The sequence below is a fragment of the Trametes versicolor genome, assembly GCF_000271585.1.
Source record: "Trametes versicolor FP-101664 SS1 unplaced genomic scaffold TRAVEscaffold_11, whole genome shotgun sequence".
Lineage (NCBI taxonomy): Eukaryota > Fungi > Basidiomycota > Agaricomycetes > Polyporales > Polyporaceae > Trametes > Trametes versicolor.
The window spans coordinates 1,937,607-1,963,780 of record NW_007360331.1 but is presented as its reverse complement, the minus strand read 5'-3'; the positions used below and the strand labels follow the sequence as shown (position 1 = coordinate 1,963,780).

At 55.7% G+C, this 26,174-nt stretch overlaps 8 protein-coding genes and 2 non-coding genes across 10 annotated transcripts; 5 read left to right on the top strand and 5 right to left on the bottom strand.

Moving 5' to 3' along the window:
• Positions 1 to 1,639: 1,639 nt before the first annotated feature.
• TRAVEDRAFT_132002 (OPT oligopeptide transporter) lies at positions 1,640 to 4,348 on the bottom strand (the record flags this gene model as incomplete). The annotated part of the gene is made up of 8 exons (XM_008045005.1): positions 1,640 to 1,695; positions 1,748 to 2,408; positions 2,464 to 2,532; positions 2,588 to 2,692; positions 2,745 to 3,113; positions 3,164 to 3,405; positions 3,456 to 3,991; positions 4,200 to 4,348. The coding sequence occupies 8 exons, from the start codon at positions 4,346 to 4,348 to the stop codon at positions 1,640 to 1,642; spliced, it is 2,187 nt and encodes a 728-aa protein (XP_008043196.1).
• A 1,412-nt stretch (positions 4,349 to 5,760) lies between these two features.
• TRAVEDRAFT_t185 lies at positions 5,761 to 5,844 on the top strand. Its single transcript has one exon. It is a non-coding gene; the product is annotated as a tRNA-Ala (tRNA).
• A 3,269-nt stretch (positions 5,845 to 9,113) lies between these two features.
• Positions 9,114 to 10,869, top strand: TRAVEDRAFT_66791 (uncharacterized protein; the record flags this gene model as incomplete). Its single annotated transcript, XM_008045004.1, has 9 exons — positions 9,114 to 9,401; positions 9,430 to 9,529; positions 9,593 to 9,794; positions 9,856 to 9,938; positions 9,992 to 10,168; positions 10,232 to 10,346; positions 10,422 to 10,521; positions 10,577 to 10,662; positions 10,734 to 10,869. 9 exons carry the CDS (start codon positions 9,114 to 9,116, stop codon positions 10,867 to 10,869), a joined length of 1,287 nt encoding a protein of 428 aa, XP_008043195.1.
• Positions 10,870 to 11,030: 161 nt separating this feature from the next.
• Positions 11,031 to 11,459, bottom strand: TRAVEDRAFT_52110 (uncharacterized protein; the record flags this gene model as incomplete). The annotated part of the gene is made up of 2 exons (XM_008044633.1): positions 11,031 to 11,360; positions 11,421 to 11,459. The coding sequence occupies 2 exons, from the start codon at positions 11,457 to 11,459 to the stop codon at positions 11,031 to 11,033; spliced, it is 369 nt and encodes a 122-aa protein (XP_008042824.1).
• Positions 11,460 to 12,448: 989 nt separating this feature from the next.
• On the bottom strand, positions 12,449 to 12,522 carry TRAVEDRAFT_t180. The gene has a single exon. It is a non-coding gene; the product is annotated as a tRNA-Ala (tRNA).
• Positions 12,523 to 12,659: 137 nt separating this feature from the next.
• On the top strand, positions 12,660 to 14,081 carry TRAVEDRAFT_60665 (ATP phosphoribosyltransferase). The gene is made up of 7 exons (XM_008045003.1): positions 12,660 to 12,714; positions 12,765 to 12,812; positions 12,862 to 12,897; positions 12,947 to 13,016; positions 13,162 to 13,517; positions 13,581 to 13,592; positions 13,645 to 14,081. Exons 1-7 carry the CDS (start codon positions 12,711 to 12,713, stop codon positions 14,025 to 14,027), a joined length of 909 nt encoding a protein of 302 aa, XP_008043194.1. The 5' UTR covers positions 12,660 to 12,710; the 3' UTR covers positions 14,028 to 14,081.
• A 476-nt stretch (positions 14,082 to 14,557) lies between these two features.
• TRAVEDRAFT_132919 (cysteine proteinase) lies at positions 14,558 to 18,060 on the top strand (the record flags this gene model as incomplete). Its single annotated transcript, XM_008045002.1, has 19 exons — positions 14,558 to 14,780; positions 14,834 to 14,927; positions 14,978 to 15,173; positions 15,224 to 15,332; positions 15,456 to 15,553; positions 15,607 to 15,648; positions 15,748 to 15,809; positions 15,857 to 15,912; positions 15,963 to 16,055; positions 16,107 to 16,209; positions 16,250 to 16,361; positions 16,467 to 16,685; positions 16,737 to 16,766; positions 16,826 to 16,988; positions 17,035 to 17,242; positions 17,307 to 17,389; positions 17,442 to 17,589; positions 17,643 to 17,735; positions 17,787 to 18,060. Coding segments are annotated over 19 exons (2,406 nt in total), but the record flags the coding sequence as incomplete, so codon positions are not given.
• Positions 18,061 to 18,093: 33 nt separating this feature from the next.
• Positions 18,094 to 19,863, bottom strand: TRAVEDRAFT_132569 (initiator tRNA phosphoribosyl transferase; the record flags this gene model as incomplete). Its single annotated transcript, XM_008045001.1, has 7 exons — positions 18,094 to 18,230; positions 18,285 to 18,825; positions 18,886 to 19,107; positions 19,169 to 19,388; positions 19,446 to 19,558; positions 19,614 to 19,654; positions 19,707 to 19,863. The coding sequence occupies 7 exons, from the start codon at positions 19,861 to 19,863 to the stop codon at positions 18,094 to 18,096; spliced, it is 1,431 nt and encodes a 476-aa protein (XP_008043192.1).
• Positions 19,864 to 20,315: 452 nt separating this feature from the next.
• Positions 20,316 to 22,529, bottom strand: TRAVEDRAFT_23483 (uncharacterized protein; the record flags this gene model as incomplete). The annotated part of the gene is made up of 10 exons (XM_008044399.1): positions 20,316 to 20,390; positions 20,447 to 20,603; positions 20,660 to 20,804; positions 20,862 to 21,108; positions 21,167 to 21,603; positions 21,662 to 21,728; positions 21,787 to 21,898; positions 21,955 to 22,038; positions 22,094 to 22,195; positions 22,258 to 22,529. The coding sequence occupies 10 exons, from the start codon at positions 22,527 to 22,529 to the stop codon at positions 20,316 to 20,318; spliced, it is 1,698 nt and encodes a 565-aa protein (XP_008042590.1).
• A 2,047-nt stretch (positions 22,530 to 24,576) lies between these two features.
• Positions 24,577 to 25,740, top strand: TRAVEDRAFT_132156 (uncharacterized protein; the record flags this gene model as incomplete). Its single annotated transcript, XM_008045000.1, has 5 exons — positions 24,577 to 24,814; positions 24,876 to 25,165; positions 25,217 to 25,342; positions 25,402 to 25,472; positions 25,533 to 25,740. 5 exons carry the CDS (start codon positions 24,577 to 24,579, stop codon positions 25,738 to 25,740), a joined length of 933 nt encoding a protein of 310 aa, XP_008043191.1.
• Positions 25,741 to 26,174: the final 434 nt, after the last annotated feature.

The window sequence follows — 26,174 nt, the reverse complement described above, 5'->3', positions numbered from 1 at the left end:
CGTCGACGTCCAATACTACTCGCACCGCCACAGTGATGTCTTTGTCCCGATCCGGAACGCCACCCGGGTCACAGCCCCCGTAATTATCGATCCCAACAGGATTTGCGGCTCGAAAAAGCACAGAGATGCGCAACATATCATGGGGTAAGCACACAAAATAACGAACGCGTTATCTACGAGGCAAACGCGTACCAGACGCGATTGAAACTCACGAAAGGACTGCGCACGGCGGACGCTCACAACAATCTGCCAACTAGAGCTTCTTCCCGCTTCCCACCATCACACCGTCTCCGGCAACTGCAGTGAGCGGCGAGTGCACCCGGCTCGAGGGCCCCTCGCCTCGCTCGCCAAGGCCGCTAGAACACAGACCTCGGGACCTCGAGCAGCACGCAGCACAGCGATCGTCCCCGAAGCCAAACACCATAGAGCCCCCACTGCTCCCGGCGGGAACGCGACCTACCAAACCGTCCTCGGTCGGCGGCGCGTGAGCGCACTCGCCCTAAACTCGGGTTGCCATACATTTCCCCGCTCGGGCCCTCGGGGCGGCGCCGCTCGGGGACGCTGCGAAGGCGGAGATTGCGCCCGCGCGCGGGGGCTTCGCGAGGACGAGCATCCCGTTGAGGCTGTACTGTGCCGTGTCCGTATGCAGCACAACGCCCCGCGGCGCCAGGAGAGGAGGAGCTCGAGGGCTTCGCGTTCGCGTAATGATCCGGGCTTCCATCTTCCCATGTGCGCGGTACAATGCAGACGGCGCCGGCGACGAGCGACGCGATGACGAGACGACGTGCTGCTAAATTTGATTCCGCCCGGACAATGCAATGCTTTTGCGTATCGGTATCAACCGCGCTATGACGCCGCCACGGGGCGAGCGCACACGCCCCCCTCGCGGGGGCGCGCACCCACCGCGCATGACGAGGGGAAAAAAAAAGGAAAGTATGTATACGTAGAGCTACCGGCACAGCGAATTCACAACCGAGAGATGAAAAGGGAGGAGGGTGACCGGAAGGGGACAGAGGAGAGGGCGCCGCTGGTAACCTGACACTGGGGACGGGAAGACGGGAAGACGGGAAGACGGAAGGACAGAAGGGGTTACATAGGTATGTAGGGATCACAGACGGCGCGGCGTCGATGTAGAATACTTCTAATATGCTAATAAATCGGGTCACGGACTCGGGCGCGCCTGGGGGTGGACGGACGGAAAGCGAATGACGGAGGGAGGGGGCGGGAGAGAGGGTCGCGATGCGGACAGGTCGGCCGGGGAGAGAAGGCGGCGGAGACGAGGCTGTGCCCGACGAGGCGTGGGTCGCGTGGTGCGCGGGAGGGTAGGCTATATCTGTGGCGTTTGTACATATGGTACGATGGGGATGGCGGCGCAGCACGACGTGGGGACGACGGCGTGGGTCGAGGGACTGGCGGATCCGCAGCACCGCCAAGCGCACCGGAGGGAGGTGGGAGGGAGAATGACGAGGACGACGATGACGATGAAGGGCGGAGGAACTGGGGCGGCGTTTCGATTTCTTAGAGTGGTTTCCATATTTGCATTGCTATCCGCGCTGAGACTCGTACACCTAGCGAAAGGAATGTCCCACATGACCGACGAGAGGAAAACGAGCGAAAGGGGGTGGGGCAACACGTCCTACTACCTGATGCCACCGTCGGGCACGCTTCGCAATGCGAGACGTTTCCAGTCCGCAGCTAACACATGGCGTCAGCACTGTACACACGGTCAAGCACACGTGGGACTCACTCTCGGTGAACACCGTGTTGCCCCACCAGTTCACATTGAACCCGCCTTTGGGGAATTGCAACGTGAAGAAGATCAGGAGGAGCGACAGCACTGTTCCGCAGTCGAAGGCCGCCGTCAGGATGTAGTTGTACTTCGTCCACCATGCGAAGTTGCGTCTGCGGATGAGGAACTGGAAGATGAACCCGACGAGGAACCATGACGAGTAGTTGATTCCAGTCGCAGGCGGGATGAGACCGATGCCGTTCAGCATGATCGGCATGGAGACGTATTTGTTCCAGTGATTTGGCCACCTCCGCTGCCACAGCCAAAACGGAATCGGGAGAATACCGCCGATGGCGATGGCGTAGAGTTGGGGGTGGTAGATGGACTGTGCGCCGAACTGCCTCGCAGGACCGATGAGACCCCACACCGCCGATGTCGTGTACTGCACCTGGTTGTGCGGGCAAGTCAGGAAATCCCGTTGCTTCGGCGTACAGATGTCCTCGATGTTGCTGAACATCCACTCCTTGACGCCCACTTGCAAAAGGCCCACGAGGACGGTAGACATCAACTGCACCATAAATGTTGCGCGTGGAGGAAGCTTGATGTAATGGCCGAGCTTCAGGTCCTGCACGAATGCTGTGCCTTCTGCGAGAGTTTGCACCGCGTACGCTTTGAAGAGCTATGCGCATACCGATCAGGGACGATCGTACGCGAGTCAAACACGTTGCACTCACCATGTTCGGCACAGGCTTTCCAGGAAGGATCATACCAGGGATGATCTGCGCTAGCAAGTTGATCGTGATCTGCAACGCACCATTAACATGAGGCTGACGTCAACGAGAAGAGGTAGTAGCTCACATTCTGTCCCGTCATGGCATACACATATCCGGATGGGATGATATACGTCACGGGAAGTGCGATGGCAAGAATCAGCGCCCACACAGGGATCCCGGTGTGCCACACCTGCGGGAGTTGGTTGAGACACCGGATGGAGAACATATGTTCGCGAACATACCTCGGCAGTGATGATCGCAAGCGCGAAGCAGGCAACGAACGTGAGCAGGTACCACCAATCGGGCACCTCCGGGTACGCGCGCATAAGCTTCGCGTGGATGTCGTCCTTCTCGATACGCGTATGCATGAAGCCGTGAAGCACAGTACGCCCGTGATACAGTAGAGTGTGCACGATCATGGCCGACGACAGGGCAAACGCGATCAGGTACGTGATCGCGTATGACGCAGGGAGGTACAGGGGTGAGTAGTTTGTGTAAGCCTCCAAGTCGAACGTGTGCTCGGGGGTGAGTACCCGCGTGATGTTGTACGGCACCCCGAAGCGGTCGTACGGCTGGTTGTCCATCATCGGGAAGAACGACAGATCCCAAGACTGCATGGACGGTGAGCGTGCGATTGCCATGGAAGTAGTGAAACACTGACGTTCGTGTAGTACAAGATCGGGCAAAGGATCCAGTACACGATGAAGAAACCGGCGAAAATCTGCACCTCAGCCCACCATGGCACCATGAGCGGGCTGCCGATCCAGGTGATCTGGGACCAGTCGAACGTCAGGATGCTCATGCCGAGACCACCAGACGTGCCGAAGAGCTGGTTGACGACAATGTCGTTAGGCCTGATCCAGCACACGAACGAAAATATCGAGAGCGCCTGGAAGAGGTAGCCTGGGATGTGACGTTAGCACCGGCCTCGGCGAGCGAAGAGAAGTTCGTACCCGGCAGGAAGAACCAGAAGAACGCGCCGAGCGCTGCATAGCAGAAGAATCTGAACCGCGAAATGCCTCCTCGCGCGTCCTCTTCTTCCGCGTGGAGCGTGTTCAGCAGAGTGCACACGATCAGGTTTTGCGGCCAGACCATACTCGCGGGCCAAACGAGATATCGCCGGCACAATCCCGCGAGCGAGAAACCAGTGAGCTGCGTCGCGAGGATCAGCATCGCATTGAACCCGTAGCCAAGTTTCACGCCGTAGTTGATCTCCGCGACCACGACTGCGTTGAGCGCGGCCGGTACTCCGATAGACACGTTCGCCATGATGTATACCAGAGCGTGTTCCTTGATGTTCCACGGTCCAGGGTTGAGCGAGAATTCATAGCCGCCAAGTCCAATCGGAGCTAGCCAGCGAGGCAGTCTGTACGTGCGTATTGGGAGTGACAATGCCAGCAGCTTGCCGAGTGGATGGCAAATGAGGAGGAGCACGTTGGATACAATGGACGGCGCCGGTTGTCGGAAGTTGAAGAAGATGTTGGCGGACCTGTAGGATGCGATAAGTAACGCTACGACGGTAAAACAAGTCGTAGACAGCGCTCGGAACGCAGGATTACACACGGAGTGACGGTTCAACCGGGGAAGCAGGATCGACAGAGCGGGAACATCAACGTGACCTCAATGTTTCGATATGCGCAACGGAGTGGGCGAGGGGGAAGCAAAGGAAGGTGGTGTGAATGGATTATCTCACTTACCCGGCGGCCAGTGTCAGCAGCAAACCGAGGAACCACATCCTCGCCGTCGTAGCTGGCATCTCCGGGTCGTCCGTATTTGATACTGACGCGCGGACCTCGGGGAACGGGCTGTCTTCTTCGTCCTCAACCTCATCGAAGTCGAACTCCATCCTTGACGCCCTGTTAGGTGCGCACCATGATAACAAAGTGGGAGTGTGCTCACTTGACCGACGCCGAGTCCGCCACGCTGGGGAAACTCGTCGAATGTGTCGTAGATGGCGGCCTCTCTTTTCCCTTGTCCTTGTCCTGCAAACTCCCCCGTGGCAACGCGACATGGACCTCCCGCGAGCTGATTGCTGAACTGACGCCTGAAAGACCCGTCCCTGCCGTCCGCGGAGTCGAAGCTGTTTGCGGCGCAAGCCTGCGTAGTCTGTACGGGTCGTCTAGTTCGTGGTTCTGGGAGTCCGTCGAGGGGGGCGATTCGACGGGGCTCATGGGGTAGGAGAAGGGGTGTCGGTGGTAGGGTGCGGAGGGTCCCGCGATAACCCCGACGCGATCGCCATTGTGGGGGTCGAATGTCGGCGGCGGAGGGGTTATCGGGGTGGTAGCGGTTGCGGTGGGAGGGGGGCCAAAGGCGAAGACATCGCCGGCGTCGGACTCGTCGTCGTCGTCTTCCTCGTCGACAGAGTAGGTGTACTGGGCATCGCGGTCGAAGTATCCCGCAGTGCCGGGACGGCCCGTGCTCGGGCGCGATGGGCCGCCTGCGCTGGTCGTCGGGCGGAACGACATGGGGGAGGGGGAGGGTGGTGAGAGGGAGGGGGAAACTCGAGACGAGTCGCCGAGCGGCGAGGCGGACTCCAAAAGGCGACTTCCCCAGGCACATCACCGTACCTGGATATCCCGTTTGGGAATATCCCTTAATACATTTGATCCAGTTTTCCGGTCGTCGTCGATAACCTCCTGTTCCTTGCTTTCTCCCACCATCCACGCAGTCCCAGGGTGCTCAGACCGGTCCCCCAATAGCTTCGTGCATGTCCTGTGCGCAGCAATCCACACCGTTCGCACCCAGTGAGCGCGTGAAGCCTCTACCCACACTGGCAGCACGATCGCCAAGTACCGCGCAGCCGCCAATTAATTTAGCGGTCGTTCCTGAGTTCGGACAAGTCCTCGGCGGACTTCGACCTCCTCCACCCCTGCTGCCGCGCGTGCCCACGATGGGTCAAGACGTACAACGACAGATCTCGAAGGAAGTACACATCGTGTTGCATGCGTGTGTGCTCATGCAGCGGCAGACGAATATGCTGGGTGCCGTGCTCAGCGCTGTCCAATAATCTCAGGGCGATCTCGCAAGTGATGTGGCTGAGGCACGCACACTTGCGCTATCGTCATTGTCAAGTATCAATGAGGAGGTCTAGACTTCCCAACTCTCCGCCAATACGAAGCAAGTACTCTTCTTAAGGCTCTAGTAGAGAGCAGAGGCCTGTAGCAATGTAGCATGAAGTTTTGATTATTATTCGCACCTACCGTCGACAGCGAAACTATCCGTTGCTCATCAAAAGCTAACCTGCACAAGCGCTTGTATGGGCATGTGGTGTAGTTGGTTATCACGCTCGCTTAGCACTAGAAAGCCTGCGAGAGGGGTCCGGTTCAATCCCGGACATGTCCATTTTGTTCTTGTAGACACAGCGACACCGTCTGAGTGTATATACGAGGTGCTTGGCATACACCTCCCCGCGTAAGCCGTTGCCCTGCGAATCGACACTGGCGACCGGGGAACCAAAAATGGTGGTTACCCAGCCAGTTCATGAGTATACCAAAGGGCTTCTCCCGCCGTGTGTAGTGCACAACGTTACCCTTCTCTCCATCTCCGTTTGGGAACCGCGAAATCGAACGCCAACCAATGGTTTCTAGGTGTTCTGGGTAGTTGCCGTCACTTGAGTAGAACGGTCCTCGGATCCGAAAGAGCCTGAGCCCGAATACTTCTCGCCTGATCCCATCGGCGCTGCCTGCATACCTGCGACCAGGCTCCGCCGAGCGCATTCAGTTCATCGGGGAGCCGCAATACATTACATACCACAACCCATCTACCCGGCCTCCGGACAGCACGGCGTTCTTGCGTTGCGCTGCAGAGCCTTCAGGCACCCGCGCGCGTACCTGGGCGCTGTCATGCACTTGTTCGCTCCGGCCGCGGGCGCCCAGGTCCCAGGAGCCAATATGTATTGGCCAGCGGTGATGCCAACGCCCAGGCCACGGGCACGCGTCAATTAGCGGCTACGAGCAGGCGGCGATGTGGCGCGGCGGAGGCGAGCGGGGGACGACGCGTAAATTAGCCATGGCCGGTGGCCAGGAAGGGGCGAAGCCTATCGCGTCACAGGGACGGTGAAGCGTAAGTAAAGTGAGGCCGATCTGACTGGCACGTCAGGTAGCGTCCGCCATCCGTCCGCTAGGCCTTCTGGTGGCGCGCACACGCTCGCAGGGGGCAAGCACGCGCTCTCACCCCTCTTGACTGGGTGGATCGGGCGCGTCGGAATGTCGCGCCAGGAACGCCTTCCCCACGACCACCAGGTGTGCAGGTTCAGGGTCGGAGGGTCCAGTCCTTAGCGCCTGGGAGTGCTGACCATCGGCAAGTCGGTTACTCTACGTCAGAGAGGGGGTTGTCGTCAAAGTGCCTGTCGCCCTGAAGGGCCAGATGCATGTCTGGAACAGCCACTGGACGCTCACGCCTATGGGCAGTGCGGCGAAAAGCTCTATCGAACGCGGCCTCCGCGTTGTTGGAGCTCCGCGATCCAGGGCCAGCGAGCGGAAGAGGGGCGTCATAGAGTTGCGAATGAAGATATGATAGAAGACTTTGAGGGCCTCAAAGACTTTCACGATCACGAGGTATGTGCAGGCGACACAGAGACAAAGACAAGTATTTGGCGGATCATTAATTTGGTGCTCGTGGTGGGGATAGTGGCCTCCGCCGTCTCCGAATGAGGAACCAGAGGCCAGGGGGGCCGCCTTGTAACGTTTCCAAGAATGGTGATATTTTGTCATTCGAGGCTGCTAATACTCTACCAGATAGAGATAAATCCAGCGTTGAGGATTGCCTAGGGATACGTCTCGAGGACTCCCGAGTCCCCAGTATCGCGCGCTGGGTAAATATGTGACATTCGTCCGCAAGGTCAGCATACCGACGTTAGTGAAGTATTAGCCGAATATAAGTTGCGGTGAATGGACCACTCACCTTTCTTCAACGAAACCGATTGCGCTAGGAAGGGCCATGACCCGCGAAGAACGGTGAATGGGGCAGTAGAATAGTACTAAGGCCTAGGGATTCGGGAGGGCGCAGGGAATGGAGAACAGCATGGAAGACGCGAAGTTGATGTCGTGCCATGGAACCCCAGCACCCAGAGAGGGAGTTCGTCGGCTAATTGGAGGACACGGCCCAGCAGATGAGAGTGAGCCGGTTACTGAGCAGGCGGTCTCGTCCGATGAGGTTTCATGTATATGCGGTGGCGAATGGCCTGTCCGTGTGCGGGCTTATAGCGGCTTGCTTCGGCTTGTGTGAGTGGCGGTGTCCCGAGCGCCATCTACGGATGCGGCATCGATTCCAGAGCGCATATTTTAAACTTGCAAATGCGCTAATGCGAAGAGACTTCGGCAGTGGCGGAGGAGGGTACGGCTTGTACGGGTGCGTTGTGCTATGAATATGCGCAAGGCTGAAGCATATCTACTTCTGATGTTTCGGTCAGAGGGTAGCTATACATAGGATCCATGTACATTACCAGATAGAACCAGAACCTTCGAGATATCGCATTGTATTGCGAACGCAGTTGACACTACGTTCAGACTCCGTCTGGGACCGAAGTAGGTTCAAGGTTGGACGATGATGCGTTAACGCCGGAGCGAGGGGTGTCTGGTCACATTCGTATCGGGTCAGGCCCGTGGAGGCATTTCCAGGAGTCAGGCGTAGACGGGCTGTTTTGCTCTCGTCTCCATCATGTGGAAACTCTTGTCGAAAAATCGCGACCATTTCGAAACTACAAAATGTGGGCACACGATGACCATCAGCAATATTTCAGTCCGCACCGTAAATACAAAACCTCACTCATGATGTATGCACATATATTTCTATGCCTTTTTGCGACCGGGGGACTTTGGAGTGTTTCGACCAGGATGCATACCGTGAAGGTCATAACGAAGTTGTTTAGCGCCCTGACTTCCGGAGCGCCCATGGTATCGGCTGCACTTAGCGCCGGCGAGCTCTTCTGCCGCTCGCGTTGTACATTGGCCGAGTGCCTCTCCTTCCGCTACATCGAACACGCTCCCTACCTTCAACTACAAGATGTGCTCTATGAGCGTGTATCTGTCAACGAAACTTGGGAGCGCGCAAAGCACAGGATTACTTGGCTTCGCGGCTGAGTACGCACGTCCAGCTGATATTAACAGTCTCGCTGGAGCGTTAACTACTCAGCGAATCATTGCCAAGATTGATCACAGTACTTATCAACTCCTCGTATGCAAGTGATATCCTGGAGAAATCTGATGAGGTGATCATTTGAGTGAGCGGCGAAGCAAAACGCACCACATCTCTTACGGCACTTGTTCGGTATGTGAGCGTTCTTCCCCGATCTTTGCCTTCAATTGCCCGACTCACCTGCTCTCTCATCTGCCATACAGACTCGCTCCGACCGCAGCTCGGATCGGAGCAGCCGTGAGCAAAATATTACGTACACGAATGCTGCTTCCGCCCTTTCTGAAGGGTCATGGGCCGTCCCCATTATCGCAGAGATAAGCTAAGAACGGGACCAATCGCGGTTTTCTTGTTCGTACCATCTCACCATCCTCCACTCCGTCGCTGTTGAGGAACTGATAACTTCTGTTCAGCTTCTAACTGCGCGTTGAATGTCTGCAATGGAGATCCTGCATACTTTGTTCACCCCCTCTACGGCGATGGCGAAAGCAGGGCTCGCAATCGCGGTCGGCCTCATAGTACTCATGCTCTGCTGGAAAGCTATTTCTGTCGCGTCTCGCTCTGCCTCATCGCCCACCGTGGAGAAGAAGGAGAAACACATGGGAATCGATGCCAAGCAGAACGATGATTCGAGTCCAGGTGTCCCGGATCCCGACCCACTTCTCGAGTTTGACTTGGAGACCGCCACGGCCCGCAATTTCGTTTATGCGAACAAGACCATGCGGTACCCATACCACCAAGCAAGTGGCATTTGCACAGGAGCGTATGTCGACTGATATTCATCTCGTGGCGCAGACGATGGCGCATCAGCCCATGCACATCAACCATTGGATCGAGATCGACAAGGAGTACAAGTGGTACATTGACGAGAAAGCGCGGGTTATCGCTGAACAAGGTTGGTTGGGCGACCGTCGTAACTATTTCGGTTGACCCACGGAATGCTGACCATACTTTGCAGGGAAGAAAGTAGTTGATTCGCTCCCGGAAAACGACGAGGCCTGTGGAGAGCTGTTGGAGCTCCTCGCAGACTATTTGCCTAAGCGTTATCCCACGCTGTTCATACGGGAGCATCCCGACTCAATTACGAACCTCGTGACCGAAGAGCGTTTCGACGCGGTAAGCCAGACAAAGGGCACAGCTGCGCTGCTCGTCATATCGCGGTGAGCATGTCAGATCAATCATGAGACTTAGCAGTGTAGCTGATCCTCCTTTCGCATACAGCCTTGTTCAGGATGACTTTTTGATGGCTAGAGAACGCCCGGATGGTAAAGTCTATCTCGTGGGCGGGCTCATCGGCTTCCCCGGTATGTCTTTCTCGTATATATCAAGCCATAATCGACGAACTCTGCGCATATAGGCACGTATCTTCTGTCAGAAACCATCGACAAGCACCTCGAGGTGCTGCACCGCCCAGTACCGGACTTCAACGCGAAACTTCTGATGAGCGTAGAGCGCACGCTGAAACGCTTCAAGCCCGACCAGTCGTTCGAGAGGTCCAGTTGGAACATAATGGACGACCGCAACCTATTCCTGCGTGCGTATATTCAGGTGACATCATGGCCCTGATTCCGGACAGCGACTAACCCATGCCTGACAGACAATATTGCTTCGAACCTGCCGGACAAGGATCTGCGCCCGGAGGACCTCTGGCTGCGGATCGACCACCAAACGTTCCGCAAGCTGCCGCGGACGAACGCGATCATATTCGGAGTGTGAGTGTATCACTTTCCGACAACGTTTCGTATGCCGTACATACTTAACTTACTTCTGCACCCTCTCTTTCGAAGGCGCCCAATCATGCGACGGATCGAGGACCTAGCAGACAGCCCGTTGGTCCCGCTCCTCCTTGAGAAGGTACACACCGATTCCGCGGAACATTTGATCACGGTGCGTCAACTGCTCGCGATATCCGGCATCCCTCTCAGACTTCGCACATATACAGTACAAGGGTATGCCGAAGTACGGCCATCTGCTGCTGCCCTACCTGCGCAAACTCACCCAGAGCCAAATCGAGCGTGGGCTCATCAGGTATGCGCATCCGCCATATCGAGCCCACGGCTGTTTTGCGGAGTGTGACGCTGATCGGCATGCTCCCTCAGTGCTGAAGATGACGTGCGTTCATTTCGGGAGCTGCTCAAAGAGAAGGGTATGCCGGTGCCTTCTACGCAAACGCCGATGTCCGTACCGACCGAGTCCGAGCGGAGGAAGGCGGCGCGAAGCGCGGCGGAGGCGTGAGGGCATAGCACACAATGCGAAATCCAAATCGGTACAACATTATGCAATACAGTGAGCACTACACGAAGGCCGGCTTCGCTCCATCCTACACATTCGAGGGGGGTATCAAGCGTCCGAAGCAGCTGACGTCTCTAGCGTATGCCGCTGCCCATCCCTAGCATTCAGAACGCGTTCGCGATCACCCAAGCCTCGTGCCGGAACGCCGCCGCGGCCTCGCTATCGCCATCCCAGTCCGCGCGCCAGCCCTCCGGGAGGTGGCGGCCCTCCAGGTCCTGTGCGAGCTCCGAGAAGCCGATCGCGCACCCGCGGTGGCCTGGCGGGTAGGCGAAGAATGCCTCGCGGTGCGTGAATATCGCTTCGAGGTAGTCTCCGCCGGTCGTCGCGTAGCTGCCCCCGCGGATTCGGCGGCTGATGGACTGGAGGTACGCGCATCCGCAGGGCGGCGGCACGCTTGCGGCGGAGCTTGCGTTCGAGGGCTGGGAGGGACTTGGCTGTGCACGGGCGCGCGATCGTCAATGCGGGGGTGGGGAAGTGTGTGGGGAGAGACGTACTTGATACGTCGAGTCCTCGCTGTCGGAGGAGTCGGACATGATTGCATCGCCGGCTGGTGTGCTTCGCGTTCGTGATGTCTGAGACGCCTGCTCTTCGCTTTCCTTTCTCCATGCGGCCGTTCCGCATCAGTACGGTGGTGGTTATGAATGATACACCACACGCGGCGCGGTACTCACGAAGAGAGATTTGCGTTGCTGAGTGTCCAGCGACAGGGAATGCAGCAGCTGAGAGAGCTGAGAGTCGATCTCCATTACGTTCCTGCGGATATGTCCAGGTACATTGAGGTATGTTCTTCGTAGACTGTAAACGTGATAACTTACATATATTTCTTCTAGATTCAAGCTCGAAATTGGGGTCGGGTCGGTCGACGACTAAGCGCGATGAGAAGGTAGCAAGTGATGGCGAGGAGGATAGGTGCGTACAGGTCACGTCTTGGCCCCACATGCGCAGAGGCAGCCGCATAAATATGACTGGGCCAAACACGCTGCTCATGACTGTCGGCCTCATTGTTTGGAGCTCGACTCGCGATCAAGTTGCTGTTATCGGATGGCTGCCTCGAGGCAGCGGGTCAGCTGTTCGATATGCGCCATCCATGCAGAAGGTGAACGTATCGAGCAGGTAGATATCAACCAGGTAGAAGATCTCTGAAGATCTGCGACTAGGTCGTCGCGATCATCTTGTTTAGAGTTGATGTCCGTATATCGTGCAATCCAGCCAATGCACACAACAGTACGATTGCGAAGAGTATTGTGTTACTTTATGTCGGATTTAAAGTTGGCCAACAGTGTTATGCAGATCGCCCCGGTCCTGCCAAGCAGTGGCGAGTACTGAGGAGCGTAATCACTGGTCGACCGAGATTTGTACGTGGAGCAGATGCTAATTATTTCTACTTCAGCTCACATACATACGTGGATTGAGGGGGTTCTCATACTGCAAGTAGGTCAAAAGTAGGTAGTTGTTCGTTCATGACTTTCCAGTCGACGATCCGATCAATCAAGTATGGGGGGACGCAGTAACGAGAGCAAAATGGACATGTCCGGGATTGAACCGGACCCCTCTCGCATGCTAAGCGAGCGTGATAACCAACTACACCACATGCCCTTACGCTATGCCTGCTTACACAATGGTCCATGGGTGTTAGATGCAGGCCAGCAGATGTGGCGCTTTAATCTTATCTTATCAACTGCTTAAATTGACGATCTTTGAGTGTAATTCACACTTTCCATGACTCAGTACATCTCAAACCTCTACCTCTACGTAACGCGTCCGGATACACAAGGATTCATAAAATGAGTGAGTGCAGCCACCTTGGATAACACCGGATTGAGCTCATGTCTTTTCAGACGCGGAATCGCTCGATGGACGTCTACTTTTCGCCATCCCGAAGAAAGGTCCGCACATAGGAAACCGTGTGGTAATTCATGCTCAACGTGCAGGCAGGGAGGTTGCATGAGAAGTGCCTTGAGCTTCTATCTGGTGAGCAAAGCAGTGGTTCGCGAAGCTCCGCGTTTCTGACGGTTCGCAGGCGCCGACATCCAGTTCCGCAGGCACCACCGTCTAGACGTCTGCCTGGTGAAGAATCACAACATCGCACTGTCAGTAAATCCGCTCAATGGGTTCGGTCTGGCTATGCGGTCTTGCCGCTAGACCAATCGCGCCAGATAGCCCGGTGTTCTGCATCTCTGGTCAAAACCGCGTGCATATGCCAGTACTCATTCGCTCACCTATCACACCTCCCAGTGTCTTCCTGCCTGCGTCCGACATCCCATCATTTGTTGGCAAGGGAAACGTTGACCTCGGTATCACCGGTCAAGACGTCATCTTGGAGGCGGAGATGGAGAACCATGTCACGGAGGTCCTCAAGCTCGGGTTCGGGAAGTGCTCGCTGCAAATACAGGTTCCTGAAGCGGGCCCCATCAAGACCGTGGATGATCTTGCGGGAAAGCGAGTGGTGACGAGCTTCGAAGTGCTCTCAGGCCAGTACTTCCAGAGGGTGGACGAGCGGTTACAGCTCGCGGATGAGAAGCGGACGCAGATCGAGTACGTTGGCGGGAGTGTGGAGGCGGCATGTTCGCTCGGCCTGGCGGACGGGATTGGTACGCTGTGATTTGCTCACATTTGTGGAACGTTGGCTAATCAGTCTATTTGCTCGTCACTAGTTGACCTTGTCGGTGCGTCGCGGGTCCGCATCACTTTTGCATATGACGCTCACGGAGATTTCAGAATCTGGAGACACCATGCGCGCAGCCGGACTGCACGCGATCGCGACCGTTCTTGAGACCGAGGCCGTCCTCATCAAGTCGAGCACACCTAAACACCCCGCGCTCGAGCCCCTCATCAAGCTCATCACGAGCCGCATAGCGGGCGTTGTCGCCGCGGGCCGGTACGTCATCTGCGAATACAATGTGACCCGCGCGCGACTGCACGACGCGACCGCAATCACGCCCGGGCGCCGAGCGCCGACAGTCAGCCCTCTGGAGGATGAAGCGTGGGTCGCGGTGAGCTCGATGGTAGAAAAGAAGAAGGTCGCGGATGTAATGGACGAGTTGGTCAAGATTGGAGCGGAAGACATCCTGATCTTCAACCTCGACAACTGTAGAGTATGACGTGTAGACTACAACCACGATACTGTAGCAATTACTCTCTATGTTCCCTTGCAAACCAACCGCTCCACCGTGCCCGAGTGACCGCATGATGTGGGGAACCTGATGCTTCCTAAAGGGGTAAAGCGCAAGTTGTGGGTGGCTGTGGGATCTGCCCTGCCTCGTCCGGCGACTGCCATTTACACCTCTGCCACTGACCACGTCCTGCAGCTGTCCATCAAGCCCGCCGAGCCAGGATCACTGCGGAGGAGGCCAAGATCGCGCCCGAGAGCCCGTGCGTTCGTCGTAAAACCGCCGTAATTTCGTGGGGCTATACTTGGCCTGCGAGATCGCCGAGCTGACTACCCGTTCTGCATTCAGTTGACTCGGAGATCACCCACCATATATACGGGGCACGTTGCGCGGGTTTGGGGGCGCATATACCCCCACTATGCCACCAGCCACGCCGGAGGCCACCCCTCAGGAGGCGGAGGTAAGCATTTGCGGCCTTTGCGGCTGGGAGTGGCGTTACTGATATCTCCCCCTAGGCTCAATACTCTAAGGCAGCTAACGCTGAACTCGCGAAAGATTACGACCGCGCTTTTCGTCAATACGCCGAAGCCGCCAAACAGTTTTTACTACTTAGTCGCCAAGCCCCGGAGGGACGACTTCGCACTCACTACCGTAACCAAGCGGGGAAGGCGTTGGAACGTGCGGAGAGGATCAAGGCAGTGAAACGAGACGTCAAGCCGGTTGCGACAGATGAATTCTCTGAGGGTGAATATCCTATCTTTTCCCTAGGAAAAGTCTGACTCATGAATTGTGCTCAGGCGAACAGCTCTACGCTCTCCAAAAGTCATCTCTTGTGAATCAGGGGTTCTTTCCACTATGGGAGTCGTCGGAAACGCCGTCCTCGTCATCGGAGTGAGTCTGAAAAGCAACAAGCGTGATCTTCATCCCAATCCCGTTTCCAGACAACCACCTCTTTCCGCTGAGCAGCGCCAGCACGGTGCACTCTGGACCCGGCCATCTGCTGGACGATATTATGTCTACTCAGACGGGGACCCTGTATTGTGCCCACAGGATATAGTACAGCATGTCGTCTCAGACTGCTCTGTCTGTGGCGCGATTGCCGTTTGTATAGATCACCACCGACGCTTCGGTTCGAAGGTGAGCCGCTGCAGTTTATGATCTGCCGTGATGCTTACAAGGAAGCGTAGATGATCGTAAGTTCCATTTTCCCTCAGGACGACACTGGCACCCCTCGCTGGTCCGACTCCGGTCAATACCAGTTTCGAATGCTCTACAATGGCAGTTATCGGCGTGTAAGTAGTCGTCCTCAGCGTACATGCCAGGTCGCTGACTTCGTGTCATAATGGGATCCATGGGCAGATCAGTAAGCGAATAACTTTTTCATCTACGTGAACTCTGTCAATCGAGCGTTCTCGGCAGGCATCGACGATCAACTACCCACTAGTCCTGTTGGTACGCTGATGTGCATGTCGACTGGTGCTAAGAGACAGTTATGGCCCTCCCTGGCGGAGAAAGCTGTACGTTTATCCGTTTCGTTTATTCCAACCTCGCTCACACTGAGACGATTTAGTACATGAAGCTTGCAGGCGGCTACGATTTCATTGGATCGTACGTGACTTCTGTTCCTGGCCACTTGATTTCTCCTGCTTACATGGACCCAGTGACTCGAGTACAGATCTCCAGTGAGTACGCATACAGCGACACCTGATAGCATATCTTGATCCGTTCTAGCGCATTGGCAGGGTGGATACCGGAACACATAGATATCCGCAGGTACGTGAAGCTGTGGATCCTTGCTTCCAGATACTAATTTAGCACAGCTCGGGGTTCCAGCCGGAGAAGACATGGTCTCGGCTAGCTGAGGGGTACCATGCCGGTAAGCCGACCTCCCTTATCTATATTTACAGTACTGATGACCCAGTGCAGGTGACTGCGTCCTCACACTTGGGACAGGGGAGCGGGTACCAGAGGCAGGTACACCTGTAAGCCTGCTGCCTGCGCACTGTTATGCGGTGATAGGTATGCTGGACATATGCAAAACTCGAACCCTACTGACCCATCACATGGCAGGTGTGCGCAACGATGAACACCGGAGGTTGACTATCTTCGATCCCTGGGTACAAACACACCCCGGCGATGGGTACCAAGAGGGTCCAACGAGTGATGGTCGTGAGTTTGGCATATAGTCATTTTGGATAGATATACAACTCAAGATGCGCAGGTGTCTTCGATATCTCTTGGGACGAGGCGTGCAACCTCTTCGACGGTGTCTACCTCAGCTGGAACCCGTCGTTGTTCAAGCGTCGACTTACATTCCATGGGTACGTACGCTTCTGCACTTATTATGTGTTACAGACTCACCTCGCGGCATAGGATGTGGAAGCGAGATGGATCGAAGGAAAGCGGAACAGGTAAGAGGTTCGAAAATAGTTGTGGTTTCTCCGCTCAACACTATTTTGGACAGCACCCCATTTCCGTGGGCAGCTGAGGTTGGATTCCGGTGGTAACGGGGACCACACAATTTGGCTACAGCTCACCCGCCATGTCCGTAGCCACCGCAGCAGCGCGGAGTACATCTCTTTGAGCGCGCAGTGCGGCTCCGACGAGGGCTCTTCTTTTGGCAGAGATGTGCCCTCGACCAAGGTGCGCGTTTTATGTTTCGTGTTGGATTTGCAGGGTGATTCTCATCTCATACCCCAGGGAGAGTATACGAATGCGCCTCACGTTCTTGTGAGTCGCGTAGTGATGCCTGCCATGTGTGTGGAGGTTGGCTGACGTGATCGATACAGCTTCGAACGACGCCGTCGCCGGAGGACGTGCTGACCATTATCGCATCCTACGATGGCGACTACGAGGACGTCTGCTTCACAATCACCGCGTACTCAAACACCAAGGTCTCGTGGGTTCCAGCTCCTGCGAAGCCGCCATATTCCAAAGATGCACGCACTTTTTGTTCTTCATATATGCGCCATCACTAAGCCCGCACTTTAGATCGAAGGCGCTTTCACGCAGAAGTCGGCGGGCGGCAACCATACATACCCCTCATATTACCTCAATCCGCAGTATCATCTTCGTATACACCCGCGTATCGGACCCCCACGCGGCGCTCGCGACAGCAAAGTCGATCTCACCTTATCTCTGCGTGGAGACCGCCAGATACCGATGAATGTCACCTTGGCCTGGTCAAAGGGGGAGCGGATCAATGAGTACGTGGTCTCGGAATATGACTGGCATAGTCTGGCATAGACTTATACTAACAAACGTTCTTAGACTTGGGAATAACGACCTCGCGCTTTCCTCGGGGCCGTATAGCTATGGGTACGCATTAGCGTCAAGTCGTCATAATGTTTCTCGTAAGTCCTAGCAGAACGCGTCGAACGATGGCACATGCTCACCTGAGTATAGCGGGAGACTATACACTTGTGGTCTCGGCCTTCGACCCGCGACATATAGGGAAGTTCTTCCTGCGGGTAGAGAGTTCCGACAAGTTCGAGATCACGCCCATCTTACAAGAAGGAGCCGGGATGTTTAGCAAGGTCGTAAGGGGCGAATGGTGCGTTTCGTTCAACCAGCGAGCCCGCGCGTGTTGTAACACAGACCATGTAGGTCCGGTAACTCAGCTGCTGGAGGGCCGAGCTTCGGGAAGTATTCATCGAATCCGGCGTACGAACTTCAAGTGCTGGCGCCCTCACAATTGAAGTACGCGTCGCACATCCTTCTGCTCTTTCAATCGGCTGACCTTTGGTCCAGATTCCGCTTGCAGCTTGCTCGGTCGCACCCAACTGCCTCGCTGAACTTGACTATCTTCAATGCATCCGCTGGGGCAACGTCGAGCAGTCACGCCGCAACCTCCGGCCCATACGCAGGTACCACATCGGGAGTGGTGATCCCGCAGACGACCTTCCCGCCTGGGAAGTACCTCATCATTCCATCCACATACAACCCCGGGATACAAGTGGGCTTCGTGTTGATCGTATACAGTACAACATCTGGTGTACAAATAGTTCCCGCCAGCCGGCGGTAATGGTAATCACGGACAGAAATCCTAATCTATCTTTCATCTTCGGCGGAAAGACGGCGAGGAGAGGAGGAACTCGTTCACACGCCGGAGTGTGACGCGCGAGGGGTTCGCGTGGGGTCTACTGGAGATGATCCACTGGAGGCGCGTCTTGATAGAGGCTTTGCTTGGGTTAACTAGTGCGCGGATGTCAGTAAGTTGCCTGCCGTGTAGACGATGAAGATGGGTACCTGGTGAGACGATGCCATCTCCCCGAACCTGCGGCGTCCCTTCGTCATCGAAGAAGAGCTGGAGTGCAGCAAGCGCGACACCGACGCTCGCGTCTTTCCCCGAGTCGCAGCAGACGCATATAGCATCTCCGACGGACAACCGCTCCTTTATGTACCGCGTGGACTCCGGCAGGATGCTCTGCAGGAAGTGTAGCTGGTCCTTCTTCCCCTCGGCCATCCGGAGTCGGAGTATATGCGCCGCCACGAGTGGCTGAGGGTCGCCTTCCTGAGGTGGCGGGGCGTTTGCTGAGATGACGACGTAGGAGACTGAGCCATTCACCCCAGACAAAGTGGTGGGCGGCTCGGAAGGCATGTCGGGCTCTGCTCCAATCAATAACCTTCCGCCGCAGGCGATTACTGGAGTGGGCAGGCTCGTCCAGGTGTCGCTGATGTTACGGGACTTCGCTTTCGCCAGCACGTCTTCGACTACGGTGGGAAGTTCATCCCTGTCTGATTCGAGTAGTACATCTTGGTTCTCCCAGAACAGCTGCGGCGTCAAGCCCTAAGGAATGTTCAACCATAATGAGTTATACAGAAAATATCGACTCCTAGAAGCATTTACCATGCCCCAGAGCTCGTGATCATCGCCGGATCCTTGGACATACGAGAATCCGTTTGAGCGTCTCTCCACGCCGTCCGCTACCTGCTTCGATGCGGAGACGCAGATGATCGGGAGGTACTGCATCTTCTCCTTCGCGGGAAAGCGAGGAAACACCGAGGTCGACGGGGTGATCCACAACGGCCTAAGGGGAAGTGGCAGATCCGGGAGCGTGTATGCAGATGCCTGCAGATGCTGTTTAGCAGATAGCTCGATACCTCACTATGAGTTGCTGGGGCGCACTTACCAGTAGCACATCCGCCCATTGGTCAAGTTTGACTTCAATCTGCGAGCGCTCCTGCTCACTGACAGCGCCTGGAGGGCAGTAGAGCTTGACGTCCCAGTCTTTCTTCTCAGGGTGCGCTTTGGCCAACGCGCGATTGAGGACTGCGCACCAGGTGGGGATTGTCTTGGAGAGCGCATCAGGGATGCGTTTCCCAGCCCGGGTAGAATCCACGAGAACGATCCTAGGTAGACGGCCGTCAGCGCAGCCTCGACGTCCTGAGATTACGGGGTCCGCATACCCGTTGCTGGAGATGATAAGTGGGAGCAGATGAAGGTTGGGACGTCTCAGATTGAAGTTCCAATTCCCGAAGTGCCCGTCGGTGGACTTGAAGTAGACCGGCTCATTCGTCGCCTAAGTAGATCGTTAGCGCGTGTATACGAGACAATCTTTGCGGAGTCATGCTCACGATCGCTGGGTTGACATACCAAGCCCCGCAGCGCAGGTTTGCTAAGCGACACATGTCAGCCAGTCGAGTATAAGAAGCCGGAGTCGTACATACGTAGGATCGGGATATCTGGATATGCTTCGTGGACTTGCTGGACGAAATGTACATCCTCTGCGATGGAGTGCAGCCGATTGTAGATGTCTAGGGATTCCTTGCGGACATAGGCGAGGGCTTCCGCATTCGCCCCGCGCGTTTCGTATATCAGTTGCATTGTTTTCTCTATATTTCCCTGTTTTCGGGGATTGTTCACGGTGGGTTTTGCTTGTGGAACGCGTTCACATTCGCATGGAGCCCGACATGTTTGGTGTGCTTCGATGATGTGTTGCGAAAAATCGTGGTGATACACTGGGACAGTGCCCAGAGACTCCTGGCAAATTATTCAGCTTATAATACCGTCCTCATCTCAAGAGCCATCACTCGCGGACCTACAGAGTCAAAGAAACAGCCTGGGGGTGGTAGCGAGTTCGTGAGCAAGAGGCTAGACGCTCGTTTCCAAGATTTTAAGGTTCCCGATCAGGAAGGTGTTCAAGAACGACAACGATATTCGCGTAGGAGATTCCTGCAGCATATCGTTCGAGCTTCGAGTAAACCACAATATTTCAGAAGAGATCTTATGACAGTCTTGAACTACAAAATTCGATTGCATATGAACACAGGTGCATGTCACTTCGACTCGGAAGTCCACTTCTTGATGAATGCAGCGAGCTTTTGCTTGTCCTTGGAACTTAGTTCAGATTCCTGAAGGAGCCATCAATCATAAATTCGCTTTGGGTTGGAAGATGAGGTGTTTCTACCTTCTGTAGCCTTGCAGCCGCTTCTGTGAGTCCTTGCGCCTTGCTACGCGTATCTTCCTTAGCGGCGGTTTCGCCGGATAGAGCGGAGAATGGCGGTGATGTGTTCATGGGGGCATTTGCGTACGCTGTGGAGAGGAGCGTTGTACGACTAGTGTACCTATGTTCGCCTAGTCAAACAAGGGACAGGGGGCCGAAATTAGGATAAAGACGTACAAATCCGCCAACCGACTCTTCGCATCGGATGTCCACTTGCCCTCCGCCAGATGCGATGCGGCAGACCTTTCAGTGAGCGCCGCTAACTCTGCTTCGACGTCAGACCTATTGAGCAAGACGTTTGGACGCCCTGCCGGGTCAGCACCTGCGAAAGAGTCAATAACGCTGTCATTCCCGAAGCAAAACCGAAACGATCACGTACGCAGAAGTGCCTTCAACAAGTCTGTGACAGCGGCCTCAAGAATGTCTTCTGATCGTTCGTCTTCACGGCCTCCGACAGCGCTTGGCTGCTGCTTCGTGCTTTCGACCGTGTCGTTGACGTCTTCTAGCTCTTCGATAAGAGCGCTGACGACAGCTTCTGTCTCCACGGCATAGGCGCTACGCGCATTGAGAACGTCATGTGTCCGCTGAAGCCGAGGGAGCAGGCTTTCCTGCATTTCTCGAGTCGCCTATACGAGTATATGTCAGCCAAGGGTTGGTCCTCCAAAGCCAACGGAGGAATCTCACATCGTCGAGAGATCTCTCTTGCGCCTGGAGCAGGAGAAATCGGTCCATACACCCGGCCCGCTCTAATTCCGCTTTGACATCAGGGAATGACAGAGACAGCCGCTCAATCTGTGGTTTCTGCGCCGTGGAGGGCGAATGTAGCAACTGCATCTGCGCAAGACGGCCCGGGGGTGACGCTTTGAGTTGACTGGCTAGCTTCTCCAGCTCCTCAAAGTACGCAGCGTCAACCAAATTAGAGTGCTTCGGGGAGCCATTCTTTGATGTGGCGGTATATCGCGCTTGTAAGACGGCCGCATCATCCGCCAACTCGGCCGCGGAAGGCAATGAAGTGTAGCCATCGTCGAGGGTCCGGTAGAGATGCCCGACCGCACCTGCGATAGCGTTTCGCGCGCGATCGAGGGAGGCGATTTCTGACTTAAGTATGGCGAGCACATCGTCTATAAAATGCGAAATGCATCAGGCAAAGATGAATGTGCCGGATGCAAACAGGTGCACCTTGTTGTTCAGAAGTGTGCAGAAGTGCGAGAGCCTGTTGCGTGCATTTCGCAATGGTGCCGTCAGTCTTGGACAAGATAAAGTCAGTATCTGTGAGCCTCACGTATGATATCACGACGTCGTACCTCTACAGATAGGTCCGTGAGCGTCTCTTCTTGTCGCTGAATTGTCTGGTCCACGCTCTCGATCTGCTTCTGCACTGCGCTCGCGGTTCGTCTAACGTCCTTCGTGGCTAATCTGAGAGTGTGTCAAGATTTCTGCGTTTCTTGAAACACATCCAATCGCTAACTGACTTTGCCAGCTGTGAGCGACGCTTCAAGCGCGTAGCTCGTGATTCGAGTGTCTCTGCTTCACTTTCGAGTGCTTCAGCACGCATCCTAGGCTCTCGTCATCAGTACCAAATTTACCCATAGAGTCATGGCGGTGACTCACCTCAAGGTAGATGGTAGTGCGTATGATGCAGGTGGGTAGCATGATCGCGAAGAACCAGCTTCCTCAGCTCCACCGCCGCTTCTGATCACCGCTCGTTCCAGCCTACCCACAGAAGAAGGCGCGCTTGTCAGTGCAAAATATAACTGAGCACAACGTGCGCTTACACGTTCGACTCTTCTTTGTACAGCGCCATCGTGCTCATTACAGTCTGGTCGAGCATATCCTGTGGATTTGGAACACTGTCCAGCTGCTGGGGCCCCGCGTAGCCCAATTCTGTGGCCGCGGAGCCTTGGCTTGCTAGCCACTCCAGGAGCTTTTTGCCAGACGAGATATCTGTAGCCCATCTTAATTCCTCTTCTGAGCATTCTGGGCCCCCAAGATGGGAGATTATGCGGATCACGTTTGCTACTGTGCCTCGACTCGGAGTCCCCGTCATTGGATACGGTTTGTGAGGATGTTATCGATGTTAACGTGTCGAGAACCACGTATTCTGCGCATATATTGAGCCATTCATATTCAATAGCAGCTGAACTAAGGTTTTCTCACCGGTGATGGGACGGTCTTGCCTAAGTGCTGTATTTCGGTGTTGTGGCTGAAGGCAAGAAGGTTCGTGAAGTAAGCGCCCGTATCTTGCGTTTCTTGTTCTTGCACCGCGACGACGGTTCTCTTCTACAGCTAACATCCTATATTTTTGAAAAAGGGACTGCTTTGAATACTGCGCTCCCGAGCCGCCATCATTGAAGTTGATCATGTCCAAAATAACGAGCACCAGTGAGCACTCCCGCTGCCTACCATGGCCATTTAAGTCCAAGTTGAACCTCGCGGTACTCCGAATAACTTCGTCTTGCTCTACTAGTAGTCCCCTGCTCTTACAGTCTAGTTCTCTACTTTGTAGAAGTGCATGCATTTTCTGGTAGATAGCCGTTCTGACATGCTGATAATATTGGCCAGTACCAGGTCTGGCCATCGAGAGCCTTCGTCCAACCTTCGCCCTCATCATGACATTCTCGATCATCAGGGGGAACATGCCGGCCCCGACGTAGGGGGTGGAATTGACCTCATCCTGGCGGATGGTATGTCGTTACGCTTAGCAAATAAATGCGATCAACTAATACGCCGTCATAGTTTTGAGTCTGCTCGGCCGATATTGTAGTGCCTGCCATCACTCCGCACCTGTAGAGTGTTGAAGTCGACTTCATTGGTGAGCAAACAGCTGCATCGTGATGAGCATGACCGGATCTTTGAACCATTCATGACTAGAGCCTCAGTAGTCATGAATGGTTTGAGAGCGATGTCTCGAATGATGGTACTTCACCCGGTGTGATGATGAAGGAAGGACTCGGAGGCTTCCCTTGACGTGTTTAGACTTACCACATCTTTTACACATCCCTGCCTACGGCGGCGTTCTGGAAGGGTACTGACTTCAGTTACGGTACGCACATTCAAATTGTATTGTACCTTCTGTTTGCTGTTTTCACCCTCATCATCGAGGCGAGTCTCAGTAAACTACCCTCTGGCATCTGCATATCGGGCATGTGGTGTAGTTAGTTATCACGGGCCGACCAGGGAAGAGCTATCACCGTCGGGAATTCCCATTTTCAGATAGCGCCGTCGGGGCGCTTGAGGTCATCAATCGTCCATCAGATGCATCGCTGTCCTCAGCCGTTCTGTTTTTGGTACACGACTCGGCCATAGCCACGGACATACCGGGAACCTCTTACTAACCGGGAGCCTCGCAGGGGTGCCCCCTCAAACCAAACCACCTCAAGATCTCCGCTCCTCAAGTTTCAGTATACAGCCTCAAACAAGCATGGCTGTTTCTGTAGCTGGGACCTATGTCAAGATGGGACGTCGACATTTTCAGACAGAATCGCGTCTAAAGCCGCCTCAGGCACCGTCGTCGCATGGTCTCCTGGATCTGTTCCTGCATCCCAACGGTGGTTGCTACCCAACGTGCCGCCGGGGTCCCGCCACTCGGGTAGCGCACCTTTCATTTTGCAGCTTTATCTCGGCGTTACTTCCGTTTAGCCGGGGATTATTCCTGTCAACATCACTCGTCGCAGCCGCTCTCACCGAAGGGCTCTCGTGCCCGCCCGCCGGATTCGATCACTGCATACAGCAAGTCTGCTGTCTCTCTATCTTGCAAACCCTCACGTTCCTTATCCTACCTTCGTCGGTCTTTACCCTTCCCTCTCGGCCTTGCGCGCACGCACATCTGCGTCGTCGCGCCTCCAAGCAGCATAACTCTTTCGTGCTGCTTCGGAGCTCTCGATCCCCACCTGTGGCTTTCGACTCCGTGCTGACGGCCTCTTATCCTCATGGCGGTTTCATTCCGCCCGAACACTTCCTCTCTACCTAATTCTATAACGGCTCTCTCATGTCTGCTGGTCATCCTCGCGCTTAGCAGTCATGCCTCCTGCTTGCCCACCACGTCTTCTACTGGCACGGTCGATTTCTCTGCGGGCTTCCAGCACTGGAAGCGCATGGACCCGGTTGTCGTGACATCCGACGATGGCACCAACTCAACTGTCATTGACCCCTCGACGCAGCAGACCATCGCGCAAGGGTCCGCCACGGACGGCGGCGGCGTGGACTTCAATGTGCCCGCCATCATCTGGCTGGCGTTCGTCTTCACGGTGGGCGCGCCGCTCGCGCTCGTAGGCATCCGGCTATGGCGCGTGACGACGGGGGCCGGTGTCGGGCTTGCCGCGACACTCTGCAGTACGTGTGCTGCCCATTCTATTTATGTAAGCGCTCTAACGGGAAGCCCTGGTCCATGCAGTCTGGGCGGCATTCGTCAACACAGTGAACGCGGAGGGACTGTCGGACCTCGTCCTGACGATTATTGTTCTCGCCGCGTTCGGCGTCGGCTTCTTTATCGGGCTGCTCAACCTCGGACGCGTCGCGGGCATATGGATGCTTGGCATACTCGGCGGGATGTCGATCGGCATCCGTATCGTCCTACTCCGCGACGGGTTGCTCATCCCGAAGTATGCGGCGAACTGGTTTATTGTGGGGATACTCATGATTATTGGTCTGGGGGTCACTGTCTTCCGGCAGCGGTTTGGCCTTGTAGGTGCTCGTTTAACGTCCGCCTCTCTCGTGCTGACAGAATCTGTCAAGGTGTCGTCATGCGCCGCCGTCGGGTCGTTCCTCGTGGCTCTGGGCATCGACCTCATCCTGAACAAGCAGAGTGGGATGAGCACCGGTCTGCGATTCCTATTTGACCGGAACAGTTCACATTTCTTGGTGAGTACTTGTGGCTTTTTCTGAGCGCGCGCGTACGCTTACGATCCGCTACGTGACAGGCGATTGTCCACCTCGGCTACCATCCTCCCATCTTGACGCAGATCCTGCTCGGCGCATCTCTGGGTACAATGTGAGCGCGTCCCTCCCGCCAGTCCCTTCCCATACGGGCGACTGACGGCCGTCTTTCCAGCCCTGTCTTGGCATTCGCGCAGCACAAGATCTTCCGCGCGCCCTTCCGTCCTACAAAGACCGAGGTCGACATCTCGGACGGCGCGTCGTTCACAGAGGAGGCTGTCGCCTTAAACCAGGAAAAGGAGAAGTCTTCCCTCGAGACTCGAACAGGCACGGTTACCCCAGCCAAGGCTAGCCTGCTTAACAGCCGCTTCAGCAGCTCATAGCTTGACCGGCCTTCCGGGCCGCCGCCACTCTCATCACCCGCCCACCCATCTCCCCCGCGCGCGTCCCTCCCTTTCTGATTTGACTTCTGTTCCCCGCTCGCGCGCCTGGGGAACTGCTTGCTGCGCCACTGTAACATTTCGCAGCATTTCGGACACTTCACAGCGGCCATCACCTGTCCACGGTGCGCCGCGCGGTCACCCCCCACCGCACATTTACCCTTGGATCACTTCACATAGACGGGCGTCCAGGCAGACGGACGCACGGACGGATGGACTCTCTGCACGGACACGCACAGGGCGTGCGCACGCGATACGGTAGACGCAGCATAGTACTCGAGACTCGCTCGCACGTGTATTCATACGCATACGCACATCATTAGCAGCACGCGGCGCGTCCGTGCGGCGTTCTGCGCTTCGTGCATACCATGTATCAC